At 31.3% G+C, this 20,726-nt stretch overlaps 1 protein-coding gene across 2 annotated transcripts in view; it reads right to left on the bottom strand.

Annotated features, from left to right (window-relative positions):
* ImpL2 (Ecdysone-inducible gene L2) overlaps positions 1-20,726 on the bottom strand; it is a 79,999-nt gene that overhangs the window by 4,563 nt on the left and 54,710 nt on the right. For both annotated transcript variants that reach the window (XM_088237786.1, XM_088237787.1), the window contains exons 3-6: positions 15,503-15,669; positions 15,063-15,237; positions 2,706-2,926; positions 571-693 (exon numbers count right to left, since the gene is read on the bottom strand). In XM_088237786.1, coding sequence (XP_088093912.1) covers positions 571-693; positions 2,706-2,926; positions 15,063-15,237; positions 15,503-15,669 — 686 coding nt within the window. The remainder of the gene's footprint in view (positions 1-570; positions 694-2,705; positions 2,927-15,062; positions 15,238-15,502; positions 15,670-20,726) is intronic.

The following is a 20,726-nucleotide window of genomic DNA, read 5'->3' as shown; positions in this document are numbered from 1 at the left end:
TATTGTACAGCGCCTTTGGGGTGGTTAAAATATTAAACTGTAAATGAAGGGTAAGATGATCAGTCTCACACTTCAGGTATCAGTCCAGGGACTATTAAATATTTTTTAGTGTAAAAACACCCTTTTAAATTAATATTTCATATCAACCATTTCAGGAATCGAACTCTAGCCCCTTGCACGATAGACAAACGCGCTGACCATTACACCACGATTAGAACTATTATGGTAAAAAATCAGGTTAAATACTTTGCGAATATGCCAATAAAATACTGAAGTGAAAATCAACTTCAAAAAAATTAATCGATTATTAATTATTCGACTCCAAGTCGATCCGGCTGGGAGTCGAACCCCAAACCTCAATGCGCCAAGCACTTCACTACGAAGCGAACCTATCTCTTCCTCTTCAAGATTTTTGCCAGTGACCATCGAGTCAAAAACACGGGCCACAAGGATTCTGGTTTTATTTCACACACTAAACCAAATTCTTTATTCGCAAGCACGGAAGAAATTGAAAAGATTAAATTAATATGATAAATAAGACACGTATGTAATTAAAAAAAGTGCTCTTACCGAAGTAGGATACACGAAAGTGCTAATGGAATCTTTCCCTAAGGCGTTCCTCGCTACACAGGTGTAAAGGCCCATGTCTGACCACCGTAGAGCCTCGATGATAAGTTCTCCAGACCTCATGACCTACAAACAAAGAAAACACGCTGTAGTGCAATCAAAAATATGGGAAAAGAGTGCAAATGACACACTGTATTTACAATCCATAAAAACTCATTTGGCACGTTTTTATTTAAAATTTACATGGACGTTACAGCACACCTCCCTATTACAAGTGTACAGATTGCCCACCACATACCGCACACCGCACCCGAGGACACAAGACAACAAAAGACAAAGACAACACAATAAAATTCTTAAACTAACATACAACCTGCCCTACCTGACTTCTACGACTGAACTGTACAAAAAAACACACCAGTTTGACATAAACTACTTGACTAAAATTGAGACCTTAAAAATTGTGCACAAAATAACACTGGGAAACATACAAGACGACGACATAATATTAGTCAAAAATGCTGACATACACAAATATAACACCAGACAACAACAACACTATCATATTGAAAAAGCAAAGACAAACACAGGACAGTCAAAAACACTACATAATGGACTTAAACACTACAACGACCTACCTTACTACTTGAAAACTTTTACTGGAGACAAATTTAAAATCAATCTGAAAAAACACATGATGACTGAACTAACTAGACTAGACGAGACATAAAATGACTAGACAATATTAAATTTCTAATGTAACCCTAACGGGTTTTATCAAATTGTAAATAAATAAAAATATTAAAAAATAAAAAAGTCTACTTGGCGGTGCCCACATACACGGAACAGTTGCTCGTTGTCAAACGAGAAAAACTGCCCAAAGGAGCTCCCAGTAATCTGGTAGCAAGAAGGTAATCCAGGAGTGTAATATTACAACAGTTTAGAGACTAGAAGGAATGTGTATTTGACTACACATTACTATCGATTGTTGCGCGGTATGATCGATAATTCTGAAATTATGATGAGCATTGGTTTGTATGTTCCTGATAATTACCTAAGACAGCGTCAGCATAGATTGTTTCATATTCCGATATACAGGACCACCCTGCCTGTTGGAAGGGCTACCGCTATGCTGAACAACATCGCTCTGGATATTGATCTGTTCCATGTATCCGAAGGGGTTTTCCGGAGCAGGATTCTCCTACTACTTTGACATGAGTCTCTTTCGTGTATTTTTATTTCTTTTTTATAATATGTACGTATTTAATTTATTTTTGTAATGTATATGTTATATTTAAAATAAATGGATTGAATTGAAAAAAATATATACACTTCATTTGATTGAGAAAAAGGGGAAGTGAATTTTATTGTTTGAATAACTACATTCTTCATCTTTGAAAATATAATAAGATCTGTGTTACAGAAAACAAGATCTCCTATGGGTCCAACTGTTCCTCTCCATCTCTTGGGTAGTCTTCCAGGCGGACGTTGCCCAGATGAGATTTTACTGACTGAAGCGTACACAAGTCTGTCATTGCTAATCCTACCCACATATTCCCTTCAGTATCTTCGTCTGGATCTGCTCCATCACCCTATCTCTAATTGTTGTATATTAAATTTGGTCTCTGAGCGTGTTACTAGTCAAAATGTTTAAAACCTTCATTTCAGCAGTTCTGAGTAGTCCTTTGGTACAAACAGTGTCAGCCCGCGTTTTCACAGCATACGTCATGATGAGTCTCACACACGTCTTGTATATTTTAGTTAGAGAGGAAGAGTCTAAAACTGGTGATCCCAGCATGAAAAAGAACCACCTCAGTTGATAGTTTGTTCAACAAACCAATCATCCTCTCCACAGGCGTCATCAAAGGTAAATTGGTCCTGCATTCAGGAAGAACAAATGGTTTGTTTTGCCTTGCTAAGCTTTTAAGCAGTTGCTTGGTGCATATAATTTTATGCGCTCCTAAATTTTGAGATTATAAATTAACTCGTTCAGGAATTATAAAGTGTGTGGTCGTAATTGTCTAATACTGTGTGTGTGTTTTGTTGAACACCAATAATTTGTCAATATAGATCCACAGGACCAATAAATGCCAAAAGAAAATTGATTAATGGCTGTATCAGATTATTTATCCACTTACTTTGACACGAGGATCTTGACCAGTAATGACGGCATCATCACTATCCATCCAGTACACTTCGGGTCTAGGGTTGCCCATGGTCTTGCAGGGGAGGACCAGAGTTGTTCCTAGGTTCTCCAAGACAGTTTGGTAGAAGGACACGACCCTCGGCTTGGTAGGAGCAGCCAGGGCTTCCTGGTTCAGCAATAGGTATTCGCTGAGGTTCGGCTTTGACTGTCCATCTGACGGGGAAAACAAAAATTGAATTATTTACATTTATTGAGATACAAGTCTCAACTTCATAGGATGCATCGCGTAAAACAAAAATATAATTGAACAATAATACATGGCATATCAAGCAAAAGTATAGCAGAATTAGACGGGTCATGTTTCTCGGATGTCGGATGGCAGATGGACAAACAAAATATGGACTGGAAGCCGAGAATCAGACGCGGAAGAGTAGGAAGACCCCAGATCAGATGACCCGATGACATCAAGAGTGTTGTGGGTCGATGGTGGCAAAAGGTGGTGGCTCACAGGGAATTGTAATGGTCCTAACGAAAGGTCTTTGTTCAACACTGAACTCAAGAAAAGGGCTGAATAAGTTAGGAAATAGGCACATTAATAACAAGACAAACATTTGAAACCTACTCAACAATTAAAAAATCAAGAAATTTCCAACTCAAATTTCTCCCTCCTAAGAAGGTTCAGTCCAATAATAATAATAATAATAATATTTGGCTGATTTGTATAGCGCTTTTTTTGTAAAAAATCACCTCAAGGGCGCTTTGCAATTGTATACCTAAACTTACATTCTAACTAAACTAAAATAATATATTATATTTCCAGATTTACAATTGAGGGTATGATAATCTAAAGGAGTGGGATTTTAGTTGGGATCTGAACTGACTGGGACTGTCGATGATTCGTAAGTTTGAAGGTAATTGGTTCCAGGCAGAGAGGCCGGCGGCAGCAAAAGCACGATCTCCAAATCTAGTGTTTGGGGAGCGCCGGATTTCGACAAGTTTTCCTCTTCCTGAATCAAACGCTGACCTAAGAGTCCAAATAGTTAAGATAATTTTTTTAATTTTTACAGATCATTCCGCATGAAAATAATATAGCCGGGAATCGTTTTGTGGTTCCGTGGTTGAGTCGCAAACTTAACCGGATCAGATTTAAAAGATTAGAAACCCTCTCTGTGTTAACTATAACACGTTTAACTGATAGGACAAGGGATGCATAGAATATAGGTTCGGGAAAAAAAACAGTAAGTTACATCACATATCGACAGCTCTTGAAGCTTTTCAGATACTGCAATGCAACGAAAATGTTTTTGGAAGGTTAAGTTCCTTCTTTTGATTATCTCCTGGAATGCAGAATCCGTAGATTTCAGACGAGTCCAACTATAGCTACGTTCGCCAGTTAGATTGAAGTAGTGAGTGGACTTTAACAAATCTTAACAGATCTCCTCAAAGGATTTCTGTTGGTCAATAATTATTATAGCTTGAAACGTATAGTATTTTACTCCCCACTAGCTTTCTGTTCAAGAATTCATTTAAATGTTCCTCTCTCAGAGGCTTTTTGCTGGACTCATTCGTCTTTAGAATCGTATGCGACTTCCGTAATTCGACGAGTGACAGCATGCTTAAACCACCCATACGAATGCAGTCGATTGAAAACCAATCGACAAAGCTCTCGACATTGACAATCGAATGCGACATCGTTACTTCAGCTGTCAAACTTCTTTCTTGTAAAACGCTTGGCATTCATGTTTGAATGACGAGTAGGTATTTTTGTTGTATTTTAACTTAAAATTTACAACACTGATCAATGTGATGATGACGACGTATCAACAAATGTGCAACAAATACAATTGTACTTATTTTTAATCCATTATCAAATGAAGTTTCACTAGAAACTTGATTTCAAAATTATTTTATCGCTCTTCAATGTCAAAATCCGTATTTGAGATATGTATTATACAATATGTTTTTAAAATCCATTAAATGAATATGAAATATTTTTAATAACATGTAGATGTGTGTTATGTCAAAGGCAAAGAATAATTATCAACGTTGCAGTGTCTTAGTAACACATATTCTTTTATTTTTATCATAATATTCCATACACAAAATAATCAAACGAAGAAGTCTGACAAGAAACAATAAAGGTTAGAGAGCCATAGATAAATACAGATTTGTTAGTGTTGCCACTTTCTAGTTCGTCTTTGTAATTAAATTGTCGGGGGGTTTTCAAGAATAGCATTATGACAAAACAATCGAGATGCCCAATCGACTATTGTCGAGTAGGTGACAAAATGACACATCTTTCCAGTATAAGGCGTTAAACTACTGGGAGTTTTACTAAATTCTGACCTTTCTCTTGACGCTCAAATTAGTAGAACATGCTTCTACCAACTGAGACAAATTAAATGCATACACAAAAATTTACCGGTTGATGCCGCCCGTCAATTAATAAATGCGTTTGTGGTGTCTAGAGTCGATTATTATAATGGTATCTACGCAGGTCTACCAATGAACAAAATGACTCGTCTACAATCTGTATTAGATGCCGCAGCGAGACTTATTTTGGGAATCTTTAAGTTCAGTCATATCACTCCACTACTTCGGTAACTACACTGGCTACGTTTTCCACAGAGGGTCGAATACAAACTCTGTTGGCTTATGTATAAGTCACTTCACAACTCTGCTCCGGAATATCTAAGGGAACTATGCATTCCAGATTAACTAGCTGACAGGCGTCTCACGTTTAGATCAGCTACGTCTACGGCGAGAGGAAAAAATATTATACCTCTACGCGAACAGCGCACTAAATTTAGTGAACGCGCATTTGCGGTCGCAGGCCCTATGGCATGGAATGCCCTCCCAGCAGAGGTGCGAGGCTGTGAAAGTGAAGTGATGTTTCGGAAAAAACTTAAAACCCACTTGTTCTCTAAATTATTTAAATAAATCCGACGCGTGACAACAAAATAAATGGTTTTAATTAAATTACAAATTTAAAAGCTTCAATTAAATTTATTTAACAATATAATCACTATGTAAAGCGCCCTTGATGTATTATATTACGAAAATGGCGCTATATAAGGTATCCATAATAATAATAATAAAAAGGCTCTTGGTTTCAATTCTCTTATATGGATTTTTGGAGCAAAGCTCTGCATCTCCTCCGCCACTCCGGTCTGTCCTGTGCGGCCCTCTTAAGACCTTCATATGACCTGCAACTCATATCTTCGCATAAATCCTAGAGGTATTCTTGACGAGGGAGCGTCCTGTGGTTTGTTCCTTCAAAAATCCCTTCTATTACTTCATGTTGGAGACCTGAGTGGCACACTTTGTGTCCAATTCATCTTGCACGTCTTTCATAAATGGTCTTAAGCAGGTAATCTGCTTCTTCGAAGTATATTTATTTATTTATTTTGTTTATTAACGCCCAAAAGGCATTTACGAAAAATAAAAATTAAATACATACCAACATACTAAATAATAAACACAGAATATGCAGAAAAAATATGTGAAATTAGTTAAAAAGGATATAATAAAAAGTTTTAGAAAGTAAAAAAAAAAAACAACAATAACAAAGATATGCAAGAAAAAACAGTAAGCACATAAACAAAAAATGCAAAGATATAAGCTTATGTAATAAATTCTGCAAAGCAAACAATAAATAAAGTGTAATTTATCCCCGATTTCCGATAAAATGCTTTTTTTGTGCCTAATAATTTTGTAGTAATATTACAATTTTGGCGGCCTCCGTGGTGTAGTGGTCAAGACACTTGACTCACACATGAAAGGTTCCGGGTTCGATTCCCAGTGAGAACACAAACATTCAGATCAGATCCTAAAATCCCACTTCTTTAGACTATCATACCCTCAATTTTAAATCTGGAAATATAATATATCACTTTAGTTTAGTTAGAATGTAAGTTTAGGTATACAATTGTAAAGCGCCCTTGAGGTAATTTTTTACAAAAATGGCGCCATATAAATCAGCCAAATATTATTATTATTAAAATGTGATTTTTCTCAAGCCTGGGTGTTCTGTAATGTAATTCACCACTGTAATTGGGCTTCCTGGCCTGTTGTGGTGCAAAAATAAATTAATAAATAAGTTAATGATAATGATAAAATTTATAAATAAACTTATCAATGAAACTTCTTGGTTTAGTTTTACTTTTTATTATTTTGACCAACGAGCGCTTTCGCCTAAGTAGGCATCTTCAAGACTTGTGATTTGTTTACAACGTTTACAGCTTTTATACTATTCTTAACATATTTTGGAGATAAGATAGAACAATATTTTAACAGGGGACAGAAAACATAAATATTTACAACTAGTTTGCTATACAATTCATTTTTGGGAGTTTTTGGACCGAAAGGGATTAAGTTTTATTATTTAAAATGTGGGAAGAGAACACATGGCGAAATACAACAGTGTGGGGAATCTACATTTTAACAGATAAAGTTGGAAAATACTTTGGTTTTTTGACAGGGAAGTTTACATACCTATAAATGAAACATTTTAAGATTCATACTTAGTTAATACAGATAATTTCATTACATAATTTTAGTAGTAAATAATTAAATCAAACGGAGCTATATTAAATTAAAGGTTTAAGTAAAGGAGAGTTTACATAATAACATTTAGTTAATAAGTTTACATACCTAGAGATAAATGACGAAACATTTAAAATTCATAATTAGTTAAGACAGAGTTAATAAGTTTACATACCTATAGATGAATGACGAAACATTTTAAGATTCATACTTAGTTAATACAGATCATTTCATTACATAATTACATTTAATTAACAAGTTTACATACCTAAAGATGATTGACGGAATATTTTAAGATTAATACTTAGTTAATACATTAGTTTTTGAAATGAAGTTATCATTTTGATAGTTAATTTCATGTTAATTATATTATTTTAGTAGTAAATAGTTAAATCAAACGGAACTTTATTAAATTAATGGTTTAAGTAAGGGGGAGTTTGATAATTCCAATTGCTGGTTAATTATTACTGCATTAAGTTTAATTCTATTGATTTCTAATGATTCTAATTTATCTAGTTTTTTCCCTTTGTTTTCAAAATGTAGTAATTTAATATTATTTTCGCTGTCAAAAGTATGGTTAAGCGAGTTTAAATGTGTTGCAAAATTAGATTTGTCATTTTTTAATCTATAGGAGGCAATATGTTCTTTGAGTCTTGTTTTTATTGATCTGCCACTTTGACCTATATATATACCTTCACAATCATTGCACTTTAAACTATACACTCCATTCTTGTCTAAGGTTGAGATCTTATCTTTATTATTAACAAGGCATTGTCCCATTGTTTTTTTATTATACATAGCTACATTAATTTTATTTTTATTAAATATTTTTTTAATTTTTTCACTTGTGTTTCCTATATAATTTAATTTTACCCAATAATTTGATTCATTTTTATTATCTATTGGTAATAAACCGTTACCTATTGCTTTGACTGAGTTTCTTTTTTGTTTTTTAATTAATAATTTGTCAATGAGATTTTTTTCATAACCGTTATTGAATGCTATTATTTTTATAATGTTTATTTCTTTTTTATAATTTTCATTAGACATTGGTATATTAACTAATCTATGTATCATTGAATGAAAAACTGACAATTTATGAGATAAATGATGGCGTGAATTGGCATGTATGATATTATCGCTAAATGTGGGTTTTCTATAAATGCTAAAGTCAAATTTACTGTCAATTATTTGTATGTTTAAATCTAAAAAGTTAATTTTATTTCCTCCATATTCCATCGTAAATTTAATTGAATTACTTAAGTTATTTAGTTCATTAAAAAATGTATCTAACTGTCTTTTTGTTCCTTTCCAAAGACAAATGACGTCATCAACATATCTATAATAAAATTGCACATTTTCAAATAATTTTGTTTGACATAATTTTGATTCTAAATAGTCCATGTAAAAATCAGCTAATATTGGAGATAATGGACTTCCCATGGCAAGACCATTCTTCTGAAGATAATATTTATTGTTAAATTTAAATAGGTTTTGATCTATACAAACATTTAAAATTTGAGAAATCTCATTTTTCAATTGAGGCGTTAAGAATTTTTTATAAATATATGTGTCTAATGCATTTTTAAGTTCATTTATAGGTATACAAGTGAAAAGATTTACTACATCAAAAGATATTAGAACTGAATTTTTAGGGATATTAGTGTCTTTAATTTTAGTGATAAGGTCTAACGAATTTTTTATTGTCCGACTAGGGTTAAATTTTAGAATACATTTTATGAGGAAATTCGCTTTTTTTGCTAATTTATACGAAGGAGCAGAGTTAAAAGAAACAACTGGTCTTAATGGCATCCCATCTTTATGAACTTTTGGTAATCCATATAGTCTCGGACATTGAGGGTTCATATTAAGTATTTGTTGACTTGAGAAAGTGTTAGAAAAAATAATTTTACATGAATCTACTACCGCTTTTATATTTGTTGAATAAATTTGCGTTAAATCTTTGGGTATTTCGGCAAAATTATCTGTAGAAAGGAGATTTTCCATTTTTTCAGTATAAACCTCTTTGCTAAGTATAACCGTACAATTACCTTTGTCCGCCTTTGAAACAATTAAATTATTAGATTTGATTTTATTTTTTATTTTTTTAATGATTTTTGTTTCATTATTTGAAGAAAAGTTTTTTGATTTACAGAAATCTGATTTAATTATAGAAGCAATCTCAAATTTTGCAGAAATATTTTTACCTAAAGCTACGTCAGAGTCTACTGCTAAATTTTCAAAATCTTGTTTATTTAAATTGACATTTGGACAATATTTTAGACCTTTTTTAATAAATTTAGTTCTAAATTATCAAACTCTACAGTGGACACATTTTTTATTCTATCAAAGAACGTACACTCGCGAATGAACCACAAATGTTGAGAACACATTGCTTGTTTCCGTTTTAATTTGTTGTAAAACACTGTCAATTTTGCTGCACTTGCATTTTTAATAATATTGATGTTTTTTGTTGATATTTCTTGATAAAACTCCATAGTTAATGATAATGATAAAATTTATAAATAAACTTATCAATGAAACTTCTTGGTTTAGTTTTACTTTTTATTATTTTGACCAACGAGCGCTTTCGCCTAAGTAGGCATCTTCAAGACTGGTGATTTGTTTACAACGTTTACAGCTTTTATACTATTCTTAACATATTTTGGAGATAAGATAGAACAATATTTTAACAGGGGACAGAAAACATAAATATTTACAACTAGTTTGCTATACAATTCATTTTTGGGAGTTTTTGGACCGAAAGGGATTAAGTTTTATTATTAAATTATTAATTAAAAAACAAAAAAGAAACTCAGTCAAAGCAATAGGTAACGGTTTATTACCAATAGATAATAAAAATGAATCAAATTATTGGGTAAAATTAAATTATATAGGAAACACAAGTGAAAAAATTAAAAAAATATTTAATAAAAATAAAATTAATGTAGCTATGTATAATAAAAAAACAATGGGACAATGCCTTGTTAATAATAAAGATAAGATCTCAACCTTAGACAAGAATGGAGTGTATAGTTTAAAGTGCAATGATTGTGAAGGTATATATATAGGTCAAAGTGGCAGATCAATAAAAACAAGACTCAAAGAACATATTGCCTCCTATAGATTAAAAAATGACAAATCTAATTTTGCAACACATTTAAACTCGCTTAACCATACTTTTGACAGCGAAAATAATATTAAATTACTACATTTTGAAAACAAAGGGAAAAAACTAGATAAATTAGAATCATTAGAAATCAATAGAATTAAACTTAATGCAGTAATAATTAACCAGCAATTGGAATTATCAAACTCCCCCTTACTTAAACCATTAATTTAATAAAGTTCCGTTTGATTTAACTATTTACTACTAAAATAATATAATTAACATGAAATTAACTATCAAAATGATAACTTCATTTCAAAAACTAATGTATTAACTAAGTATTAATCTTAAAATATTCCGTCAATCATCTTTAGGTATGTAAACTTGTTAATTAAATGTAATTATGTAATGAAATGATCTGTATTAACTAAGTATGAATCTTAAAATGTTTCGTCATTCATCTATAGGTATGTAAACTTATTAACTCTGTCTTAACTAATTATGAATTTTAAATGTTTCGTCATTTATCTCTAGGTATGTAAACTTATTAACTAAATGTTATTATGTAAACTCTCCTTTACTTAAACCTTTAATTTAATATAGCTCCGTTTGATTTAATTATTTACTACTAAAATTATGTAATGAAATTATCTGTATTAACTAAGTATGAATCTTAAAATGTTTCATTTATAGGTATGTAAACTTCCCTGTCAAAAAACCAAAGTATTTTCCAACTTTATCTGTTAAAATGTAGATTCCCCACACTGTTGTATTTCGCCATGTGTTCTCTTCCCACATTTTAAATAATAAAACTTAATCCCTTTCGGTCCAAAAACTCCCAAAAATGAATTGTATAGCAAACTAGTTGTAAATATTTATGTTTTCTGTCCCCTGTTAAAATATTGTTCTATCTTATCTCCAAAATATGTTAAGAATAGTATAAAAGCTGTAAACGTTGTAAACAAATCACCAGTCTTGAAGATGCCTACTTAGGCGAAAGCGCTCGTTGGTCAAAATAATAAAAAGTAAAACTAAACCAAGAAGTTTCATTGATAAGTTTATTTATAAATTTTATCATTATCATTAACTATGGAGTTTTATCAAGAAATATCAACAAAAAACATCAATATTATTAAAAATGCAAGTGCAGCAAAATTGACAGTGTTTTACAACAAATTAAAACGGAAACAAGCAATGTGTTCTCAACATTTGTGGTTCATTCGCGAGTGTAAACGTCGTAACTTAGTGCCAAAATTCATTAACATAAAATCAAAAACAAATTCTAACATAGTTAATAAAGTCCTAGAAAAAGCGAAAAAACATTGGATGGTTTTAGAAAATAAAAAGTGGTATCACATACGAGATAACGTGAGTACATATCTATATTATATCCACAGTGAACTAGCTTCAAAATTACATCAATATCAGTTTGAAATAACAGACAATAATATCCGACACAAAATTAAAAATGAAATCTACACGTTTTTTAAAAAACAACAGGAAAAACTTGATTATTGGGAATCACAATTACAATCTACATCGAAGAAAACCGACAAGGATGAAGAAAAAGTTTATGAAGAAACACCACAGTTCTTTGATAGAATAAAAAATGTGTCCACTGTAGAGTTTGATAATTTAGAACTAAATTTATTAAAAAAGGTCTAAAATATTGTCCAAATGTCAATTTAAATAAACAAGATTTTGAAAATTTAGCAGTAGACTCTGACGTAGCTTTAGGTAAAAATATTTCTGCAAAATTTGAGATTGCTTCTATAATTAAATCAGATTTCTGTAAATCAAAAAACTTTTCTTCAAATAATGAAACAAAAATCATTAAAAAAATAAAAAATAAAATCAAATCTAATAATTTAATTGTTTCAAAGGCGGACAAAGGTAATTGTACGGTTATACTTAGCAAAGAGGTTTATACTGAAAAAATGGAAAATCTCCTTTCTACAGATAATTTTGCCGAAATACCCAAAGATTTAACGCAAATTTATTCAACAAATATAAAAGCGGTAGTAGATTCATGTAAAATTATTTTTTCTAACACTTTCTCAAGTCAACAAATACTTAATATGAACCCTCAATGTCCGAGACTATATGGATTACCAAAAGTTCATAAAGATGGGATGCCATTAAGACCAGTTGTTTCTTTTAACTCTGCTCCTTCGTATAAATTAGCAAAAAAAGCGAATTTCCTCATAAAATGTATTCTAAAATTTAACCCTAGTCGGACAATAAAAAATTCGTTAGACCTTATCACTAAAATTAAAGACACTAATATCCCTAAAAATTCAGTTCTAATATCTTTTGATGTAGTAAATCTTTTCACTTGTATACCTATAAATGAACTTAAAAATGCATTAGACACATATATTTATAAAAAATTCTTAACGCCTCAATTGAAAAATGAGATTTCTCAAATTTTAAATGTTTGTATAGATCAAAACCTATTTAAATTTAACAATAAATATTATCTTCAGAAGAATGGTCTTGCCATGGGAAGTCCATTATCTCCAATATTAGCTGATTTTTACATGGACTATTTAGAATCAAAATTATGTCAAACAAAATTATTTGAAAATGTGCAATTTTATTATAGATATGTTGATGACGTCATTTGTCTTTGGAAAGGAACAAAAAGACAGTTAGATACATTTTTTAATGAACTAAATAACTTAAGTAATTCAATTAAATTTACGATGGAATATGGAGGAAATAAAATTAACTTTTTAGATTTAAACATACAAATAATTGACAGTAAATTTGACTTTAGCATTTATAGAAAACCCACATTTAGCGATAATATCATACATGCCAATTCACGCCATCATTTATCTCATAAATTGTCAGTTTTTCATTCAATGATACATAGATTAGTTAATATACCAATGTCTAATGAAAATTATAAAAAAGAAATAAACATTATAAAAATAATAGCATTCAATAACGGTTATGAAAAAAATCTCATTGACAAATTATTAATTAAAAAACAAAAAAGAAACTCAGTCAAAGCAATAGGTAACGGTTTATTACCAATAGATAATAAAAATGAATCAAATTATTGGGTAAAATTAAATTATATAGGAAACACAAGTGAAAAAATTAAAAAAATATTTAATAAAAATAAAATTAATGTAGCTATGTATAATAAAAAAACAATGGGACAATGCCTTGTTAATAATAAAGATAAGATCTCAACCTTAGACAAGAATGGAGTGTATAGTTTAAAGTGCAATGATTGTGAAGGTATATATATAGGTCAAAGTGGCAGATCAATAAAAACAAGACTCAAAGAACATATTGCCTCCTATAGATTAAAAAATGACAAATCTAATTTTGCAACACATTTAAACTCGCTTAACCATACTTTTGACAGCGAAAATAATATTAAATTACTACATTTTGAAAACAAAGGGAAAAAACTAGATAAATTAGAATCATTAGAAATCAATAGAATTAAACTTAATGCAGTAATAATTAACCAGCAATTGGAATTATCAAACTCCCCCTTACTTAAACCATTAATTTAATAAAGTTCCGTTTGATTTAACTATTTACTACTAAAATAATATAATTAACATGAAATTAACTATCAAAATGATAACTTCATTTCAAAAACTAATGTATTAACTAAGTATTAATCTTAAAATATTCCGTCAATCATCTTTAGGTATGTAAACTTGTTAATTAAATGTAATTATGTAATGAAATGATCTGTATTAACTAAGTATGAATCTTAAAATGTTTCGTCATTCATCTATAGGTATGTAAACTTATTAACTCTGTCTTAACTAATTATGAATTTTAAATGTTTCGTCATTTATCTCTAGGTATGTAAACTTATTAACTAAATGTTATTATGTAAACTCTCCTTTACTTAAACCTTTAATTTAATATAGCTCCGTTTGATTTAATTATTTACTACTAAAATTATGTAATGAAATTATCTGTATTAACTAAGTATGAATCTTAAAATGTTTCATTTATAGGTATGTAAACTTCCCTGTCAAAAAACCAAAGTATTTTCCAACTTTATCTGTTAAAATGTAGATTCCCCACACTGTTGTATTTCGCCATGTGTTCTCTTCCCACATTTTAAATAATAAAACTTAATCCCTTTCGGTCCAAAAACTCCCAAAAATGAATTGTATAGCAAACTAGTTGTAAATATTTATGTTTTCTGTCCCCTGTTAAAATATTGTTCTATCTTATCTCCAAAATATGTTAAGAATAGTATAAAAGCTGTAAACGTTGTAAACAAATCACAAGTCTTGAAGATGCCTACTTAGGCGAAAGCGCTCGTTGGTCAAAATAATAAAAAGTAAAACTAAACCAAGAAGTTTCATTGATAAGTTTATTTATAAATTTTATCATTATCATTAACTATGGAGTTTTATCAAGAAATATCAACAAAAAACATCAATATTAATAAATAAGTACCTATTATTAAATAAAAAAATATTTCAGTCGATACGTAAATGTGTAATGGAGGAATACTGAAAATCTAAACCCAATATTTATTATATTTATAAAGATATTATAGTTATTAGACGCAATGTGTACTGGCTACACATCCCCGGGGAGGGAGGGTTAAACGCCAGTCTTGCCTGACGTACACGGCTATCAACCTGGCTCTTTGAATGTTTAAGCAAAATAAAATAAAAAAATAGGAAAGTAAAAGGCTCTTACTGTGGGTGGTGTGGACAACGGTGGATGTAAAGTCTGACTTGGACCCAGCGGTAGCCATACAAGTGTAGGTAACCTTTTCCAGAGGTATGAAGTTGTTGATAATCAGCCTGGAGCGAGCCTTCACCACACCAGTTTCGGAACCCTCGAACTTAGCGTTGTTCTCATAGTCCTCAGCCTAGACTCAAACAGGTATGCACATTAGATTGCACTCATTTAGATATTGCGTCATTTTCATTTTAAGGAACCAGCCTAAATTGTATCTATTAGTTTATTCAGAGAAACATATAATGCAACCATATTTTTTTTATTCAATATAAATTTAGAACATATATTTACATCAACGTTTTATATATTTTTAAAAATTATTTTTTAAATTTGGCGATCGAGCGAACGCACGATCAATCTCGCCAACACAACTCGCCCTCACGAATGTAACATACCTCTGTGATGGGTATGTTGTCCCTCAGCCACGTGATGACAGGCGCGGGAGAGCCGGAGGCCGCGCACTCCAGCTCGGCTCGGGCCCCAGAGGGGCGGCGGGCCACGGGAGGGAGTTCTTTAGAGATCTTCACCCAATTTGGCCGGACTGGTTCGAAGTTGACGCCGGCTGGAATCAAACCATAAAAAAAACATTTAATTACTGTAAGACGGGTATCATCATCATCATGTAACTTCATTGAGGAACTTGAGCCCTACGGGAAATTGGATACAATAAATGGTTTCTTGCGCGCAGTAAAAATTGTAGCATTAAATAGTACCGCTAAGTTTCCTGAAAATTTACGAATTTTTTTTTTATTAAAAGTAACTTCTTTGAATGGCGTCACTGGTTCATATGAATTGATTTTAATTTAATTTTGTTTATTCAGAAAAACATCACCGACACAAAAAAATAAACACAACATTATAATGTAAAAAAAAAACATAAAATAAAGCCAAATCAGTTTTCCACATAAATACAATTAAAAATCCAGTTCAGTAAGATATTAATTCATAGAAGTGCTTGTGTGCGAGTTTTTTTTGTGTGAGGATGCGTGTGTAAGTGAGTGGAGTGTGGTTTTGGTAGGTATGTGAATATGTGTGTGAGTGTATATGGGTGTAAAGTTTGAAAAAACTATATATTTTGTCATAAATAAATAAATTTAACGTATGTCCAAATGCTTGCAGACTGGCTGGATTTCATATTTAAATTTATTGCAACAGAGATGGAATAACATTATTGAGAAGGAAATATGGAAGTCTAGACATTTACAGGGCTTATGACCTGTTATTGGCTGCTTTCGTTAACATTCACCATTCTGCCCATGTTTAAACATCCACATTTCCTCAATTCTTCCATCTGTTGACTTTTGTGAAGTAAAGGAGCTGAAACCTTTATTATGCGGGTAAGATTCATCCGGCTGAACCAAATCACCTACTAGGAAACGCCTGAAAACAATTTTCCAATTTTAACACTTCTTCTTTTACCAGGTAGTTAATTCAACAGTGTTTGAGCATGGCTAAATGCTTGCAGACAGGCTGGATTTCCTCCCTGGGGAGTCATTTATATTTAAATTTAAACCTAAAAATTCATATTTAAGTGGCCACTTTACACACACAGTGCGTAAAGTGGCTACTTAAACCAGCCAATGACAGGTCATAAGCCCTGTAAATGCCTAGACTTCCATATTCCCTTCTCAATAATGTTTTCCTTCAATGTTGCAATAAATTGAAATATGAATAATAATGTTCATTAATTTGATGTTTTTTTTTTTGTTGAATGCTCCTATTCTCTTCATTTGGAAAAAAACGGACAGAACATATGCCAACATCCAATACATTCAAAATGAGCGTTCTCAAATATATATATTTTTTTTAATCTGTTTACATTAATTTTGTTTAATGATTAGGGGATTGTTTGTTAAATTGGATAAACTAGCTACCAAATTACGGACCTAATATCACCAAATTAGGTATTTTTCTCTGTTCTACCTACGGCAAATTATTACAAAAACCCGTAACAGCTTTGAATCCAATTCGTAGAATCATTCATCAAATTATTTATCATCATATAATTAATTTCATATTCATAACATAATATGTACATTACTTTTAGTTCAGATTTTCAAGGCAAAATTTATCTACTTGTATTTGAATGGGACTTAAATTAATTTCAAGGGTAAATTCAATAAACAGTATTTTGAGTTTGTCCAAATTTTTGTAGACAAGGACTGGATTCGACTCCCTGGGAAGCTGTTTATATTAACATATTACAACAGATATGAAGAACATTTAAGAGAAGGTAATATAGAAGTCTAGGCATTTACAGTACCTATGACCTGTCATTGGCTGGTTTAAGTGGACACTTTACACACTTTACATTCAACATTCTGCCTATATTTGAACATCTACATTCCTTCAATTCTTTCATCTGTTGATGTTTGTGAAGTTAAAGAGCTGAAACCTTTATTTATGCGGGTAAGATTCATCTAATCTAATTGTTTCACCTTCATACTAGGCAACGCCTGAAAATGTTATTTTTTCAATTTCTATACTTGAATAAAGGTTTCAGCTCTTAACATCACAAACATCCATAATTGCAAGAATTGAAGGAATACAGATGTTCAAATATGGTCAAAATGGTGAATGTTACGCAGTGTTTAAAGTGGCCACTTAACCAGCCATTGACAGGTCATAAGCCCTGTAGATGCCAAGACTTCTATATTACCTTCTCTTAAATGTTCTTCATCTCTGTTGTAATATACACAAGCAGAATAAATAAATATAAAAAAAACGCTTTTAAGAATAAAAAAAATTGTGAATCTACTAAGGGAGATAAGGTCATTAACATTTTACATTTACATTTACATTTTTTTTTTTTGCACCACAACAGGCCAGGAGGCCTAATTACAGTGGTGAATTACATCACAGAGCACCCAGGCTTGAGAAATATCACATTTTAATTTTTGTGTTCTCACCGGGAATCGAACCCGGAACCTTCCGTGCGTGAGTCAAGCGTCTTGACCACTACACCACGGAGGCCGCCAATCATCACATCACATGCCATGCAGATGATACTGCCATAGTGATGATGAGAACATATCCATCTCAGTTAGTAAACATCTGGATGCCTAAGAAATGTCGTAAAGTACAATGATCACATTGGCGTGCGTTCCATATAGGCACAAAAGCAGTGCCTACCCTACTAGAATTTTATTAAAACAATAACAAAAAATAATATAAAATATACGCTAACTATTTGTAAAATTTGAAAAATGCGCCAAATGTTTTTCGGTTTTAAGAGTGTATTGTTCCGATCGTAGCGCCGCTAAGAGCTAATGTCGGCAGAGGCACGAACTGCTAATGCCTATTTTCCTCTTATTATCATATCTGTATACTCCTACACAACGCTTATGTCTGGGTTTTTTTCAGTTGTAATTACGCATGCATAGGTAAGTTTAAAAGCACTGCTTTACAAGAGCTTAGAAATACAAAACTAACAAATTACTGACATCTAGCGTTTTTTTCAATTATTATTTAAGTCAAAGATCAAAAAATGACAAACAAATAACCTCAAATTGATTTGTTTTATACACTAGAGAATATAGTCTCCGCTTACTTGTCAATAACAATCGAAATGTAGTTTTGTGTTTTGTGAAACTTGTGATATTGACGGGAATGTGTATTTAACCGTTTTAAGGAGAAGTTACACGTATATTCAGTGATCAATATTATGAAGAGTTTAACTGACAATAGTCCTTAAAATATAGCTTAATTAGAATGACATTTGTCAGACAAAACGACATAACTTTGAAGGAACGTCTAAGGAGTTATTTATATTGACACACGAAAAATCGTTCGTATCTGGCGTGTCAATTTATTTTTTTTATACAATGCTTGACACATAAATCAACATAAAAATATAAAATTAGCTTTTAAATTAAAATAAACCTAATTATCACGACGTTTTTATAAGGTTACATCAATTTGCAAAAACGTTAGAGATGGGACAAACTGATCAATGTAAATTGATCTCTTTTAATAATGGTTATGAATCAAATTTAATTGACAATATTTTGAATAAAAAACTAAAAATAAACTATAGGAAAAAATACTTATATAGTTCCCAAAACACTTCTAACAATAATGATAATCGGCGTAGAATTTTGTACATTAATTCATTTTCATTAGTAAATCAAAAACTCTTTTAAAAATATTCCCGTTATGATTAATTCAATCTTCTTTTTCTCTCTTTCTTTCGTTTTCTGTCTCTTTCATACAATATTTTATAATATAAATATCAACGCGAGTAATTAAAAGTTAGTTTAATTACTCGAATGAGGTAGTAACCTCGAAACCGGTCGAAGTATAACTCTAAATTAAAGTGGTTTATAAAAATTTATAAACATACAAGTGGAAAATAATAAATTTAAAAAAAGGATTTCGTAACAATATATTTTATAAATCATATAAACAAATAAGTAATATATTATATAAATTTAGCATTTATTTGAATTTTTAATGTGGCTTAGGTAATTTCAACAATAACTACGAGTCAACAACATAGTGATTCAAACGAATGTGACGAGTGAAGGAAACTGGTAAGATTTATCACTTATATTCTGTAAATCTTTTTTTTGTTTTTCTGCCTACCCTAGTTAAAAACTCTGTGCACGCGACTGTATGTTCATACAGTTTTTTTTATTAAACATTTTTCATAAATAAATGTATCCAAATATACAAAAACAATTTCTTAAAACTATAGTAACACAAAAAAAACTTAACTATCACAACAAGCATAAGTAAAAACACGAATATTTACAATGAGAGAACTCCCTGGGTGGTCAGAGGCAGAGGATCCGAATACCACCCCCGTTAGGGGAGGGCAAAACAAAAGAATGTGTGCGTTCCGCTCGGAAGGAAAATTGAGATTTGAGTTGATTGGGACTGTCGATGATTCGCAAGTTTGATGTCAATTGATTCCAGGCAGAGGGGCTGATCTCCGAACTTGGTACTTGGTCAGCGCCGGATTTCGACAATTTTTTCTCTGCCTGAATCAAATGCTGACCTAAGAGTAGATTTTTATTTTTTTTTATTTATAAATCATATAACACAAAATATTTTACAAGTATAATACGTTGAATTACATTCCCAGGAGTTACAACAACTCAATTCGGGACATAAATAATATTAACATTTAGAAAATAACACATATTGAGAACAACAAGGAAACAAAGCAAGTTTAGCACCTTTATAACTAAATATACAACAACAATATATACGCCTTAAACCTTTTCTTACACAAGCACAATAAATATATATAAATAACGCTTTAATAATAAAAAAGGAGTGAATCTACTAAGGGAGATAAGGTCATTTACATCACATGCCATGCAGATGATGCTGCCATAGTGATGGTGAGAACATATCCATCTCAGTTAGTAAACATCTGGATGCCTAAGAAATGTCGTATAGTACAATGAATACATGATAATTGGAAACATAATTCGGATATACAAAACGTGTGTCAGACTAAATCATGGTGTATACAACAGAGGCGAGGATAGATAGAGAGAAAATAAAATTACGAAAAACCAAGTAGAAAAACTAATTAGAAAAACTAAATAGAAAAACCAAATAACTGCTCAGAATTTTAGAATATTTTTATACCGCAGGTACTCGTAATAC

The sequence above is a fragment of the Micrasema longulum genome, unplaced genomic scaffold (assembly GCF_059751315.1).
Source record: "Micrasema longulum isolate JH-2025_06_02 unplaced genomic scaffold, ASM5975131v1 h1tg001783l, whole genome shotgun sequence".
Taxonomy (NCBI): Eukaryota; Metazoa; Arthropoda; class Insecta; order Trichoptera; family Brachycentridae; genus Micrasema; species Micrasema longulum.
The sequence above is the reverse complement of the archived record's forward strand: the minus strand, read 5'-3'. Positions and strand labels throughout refer to the sequence as shown.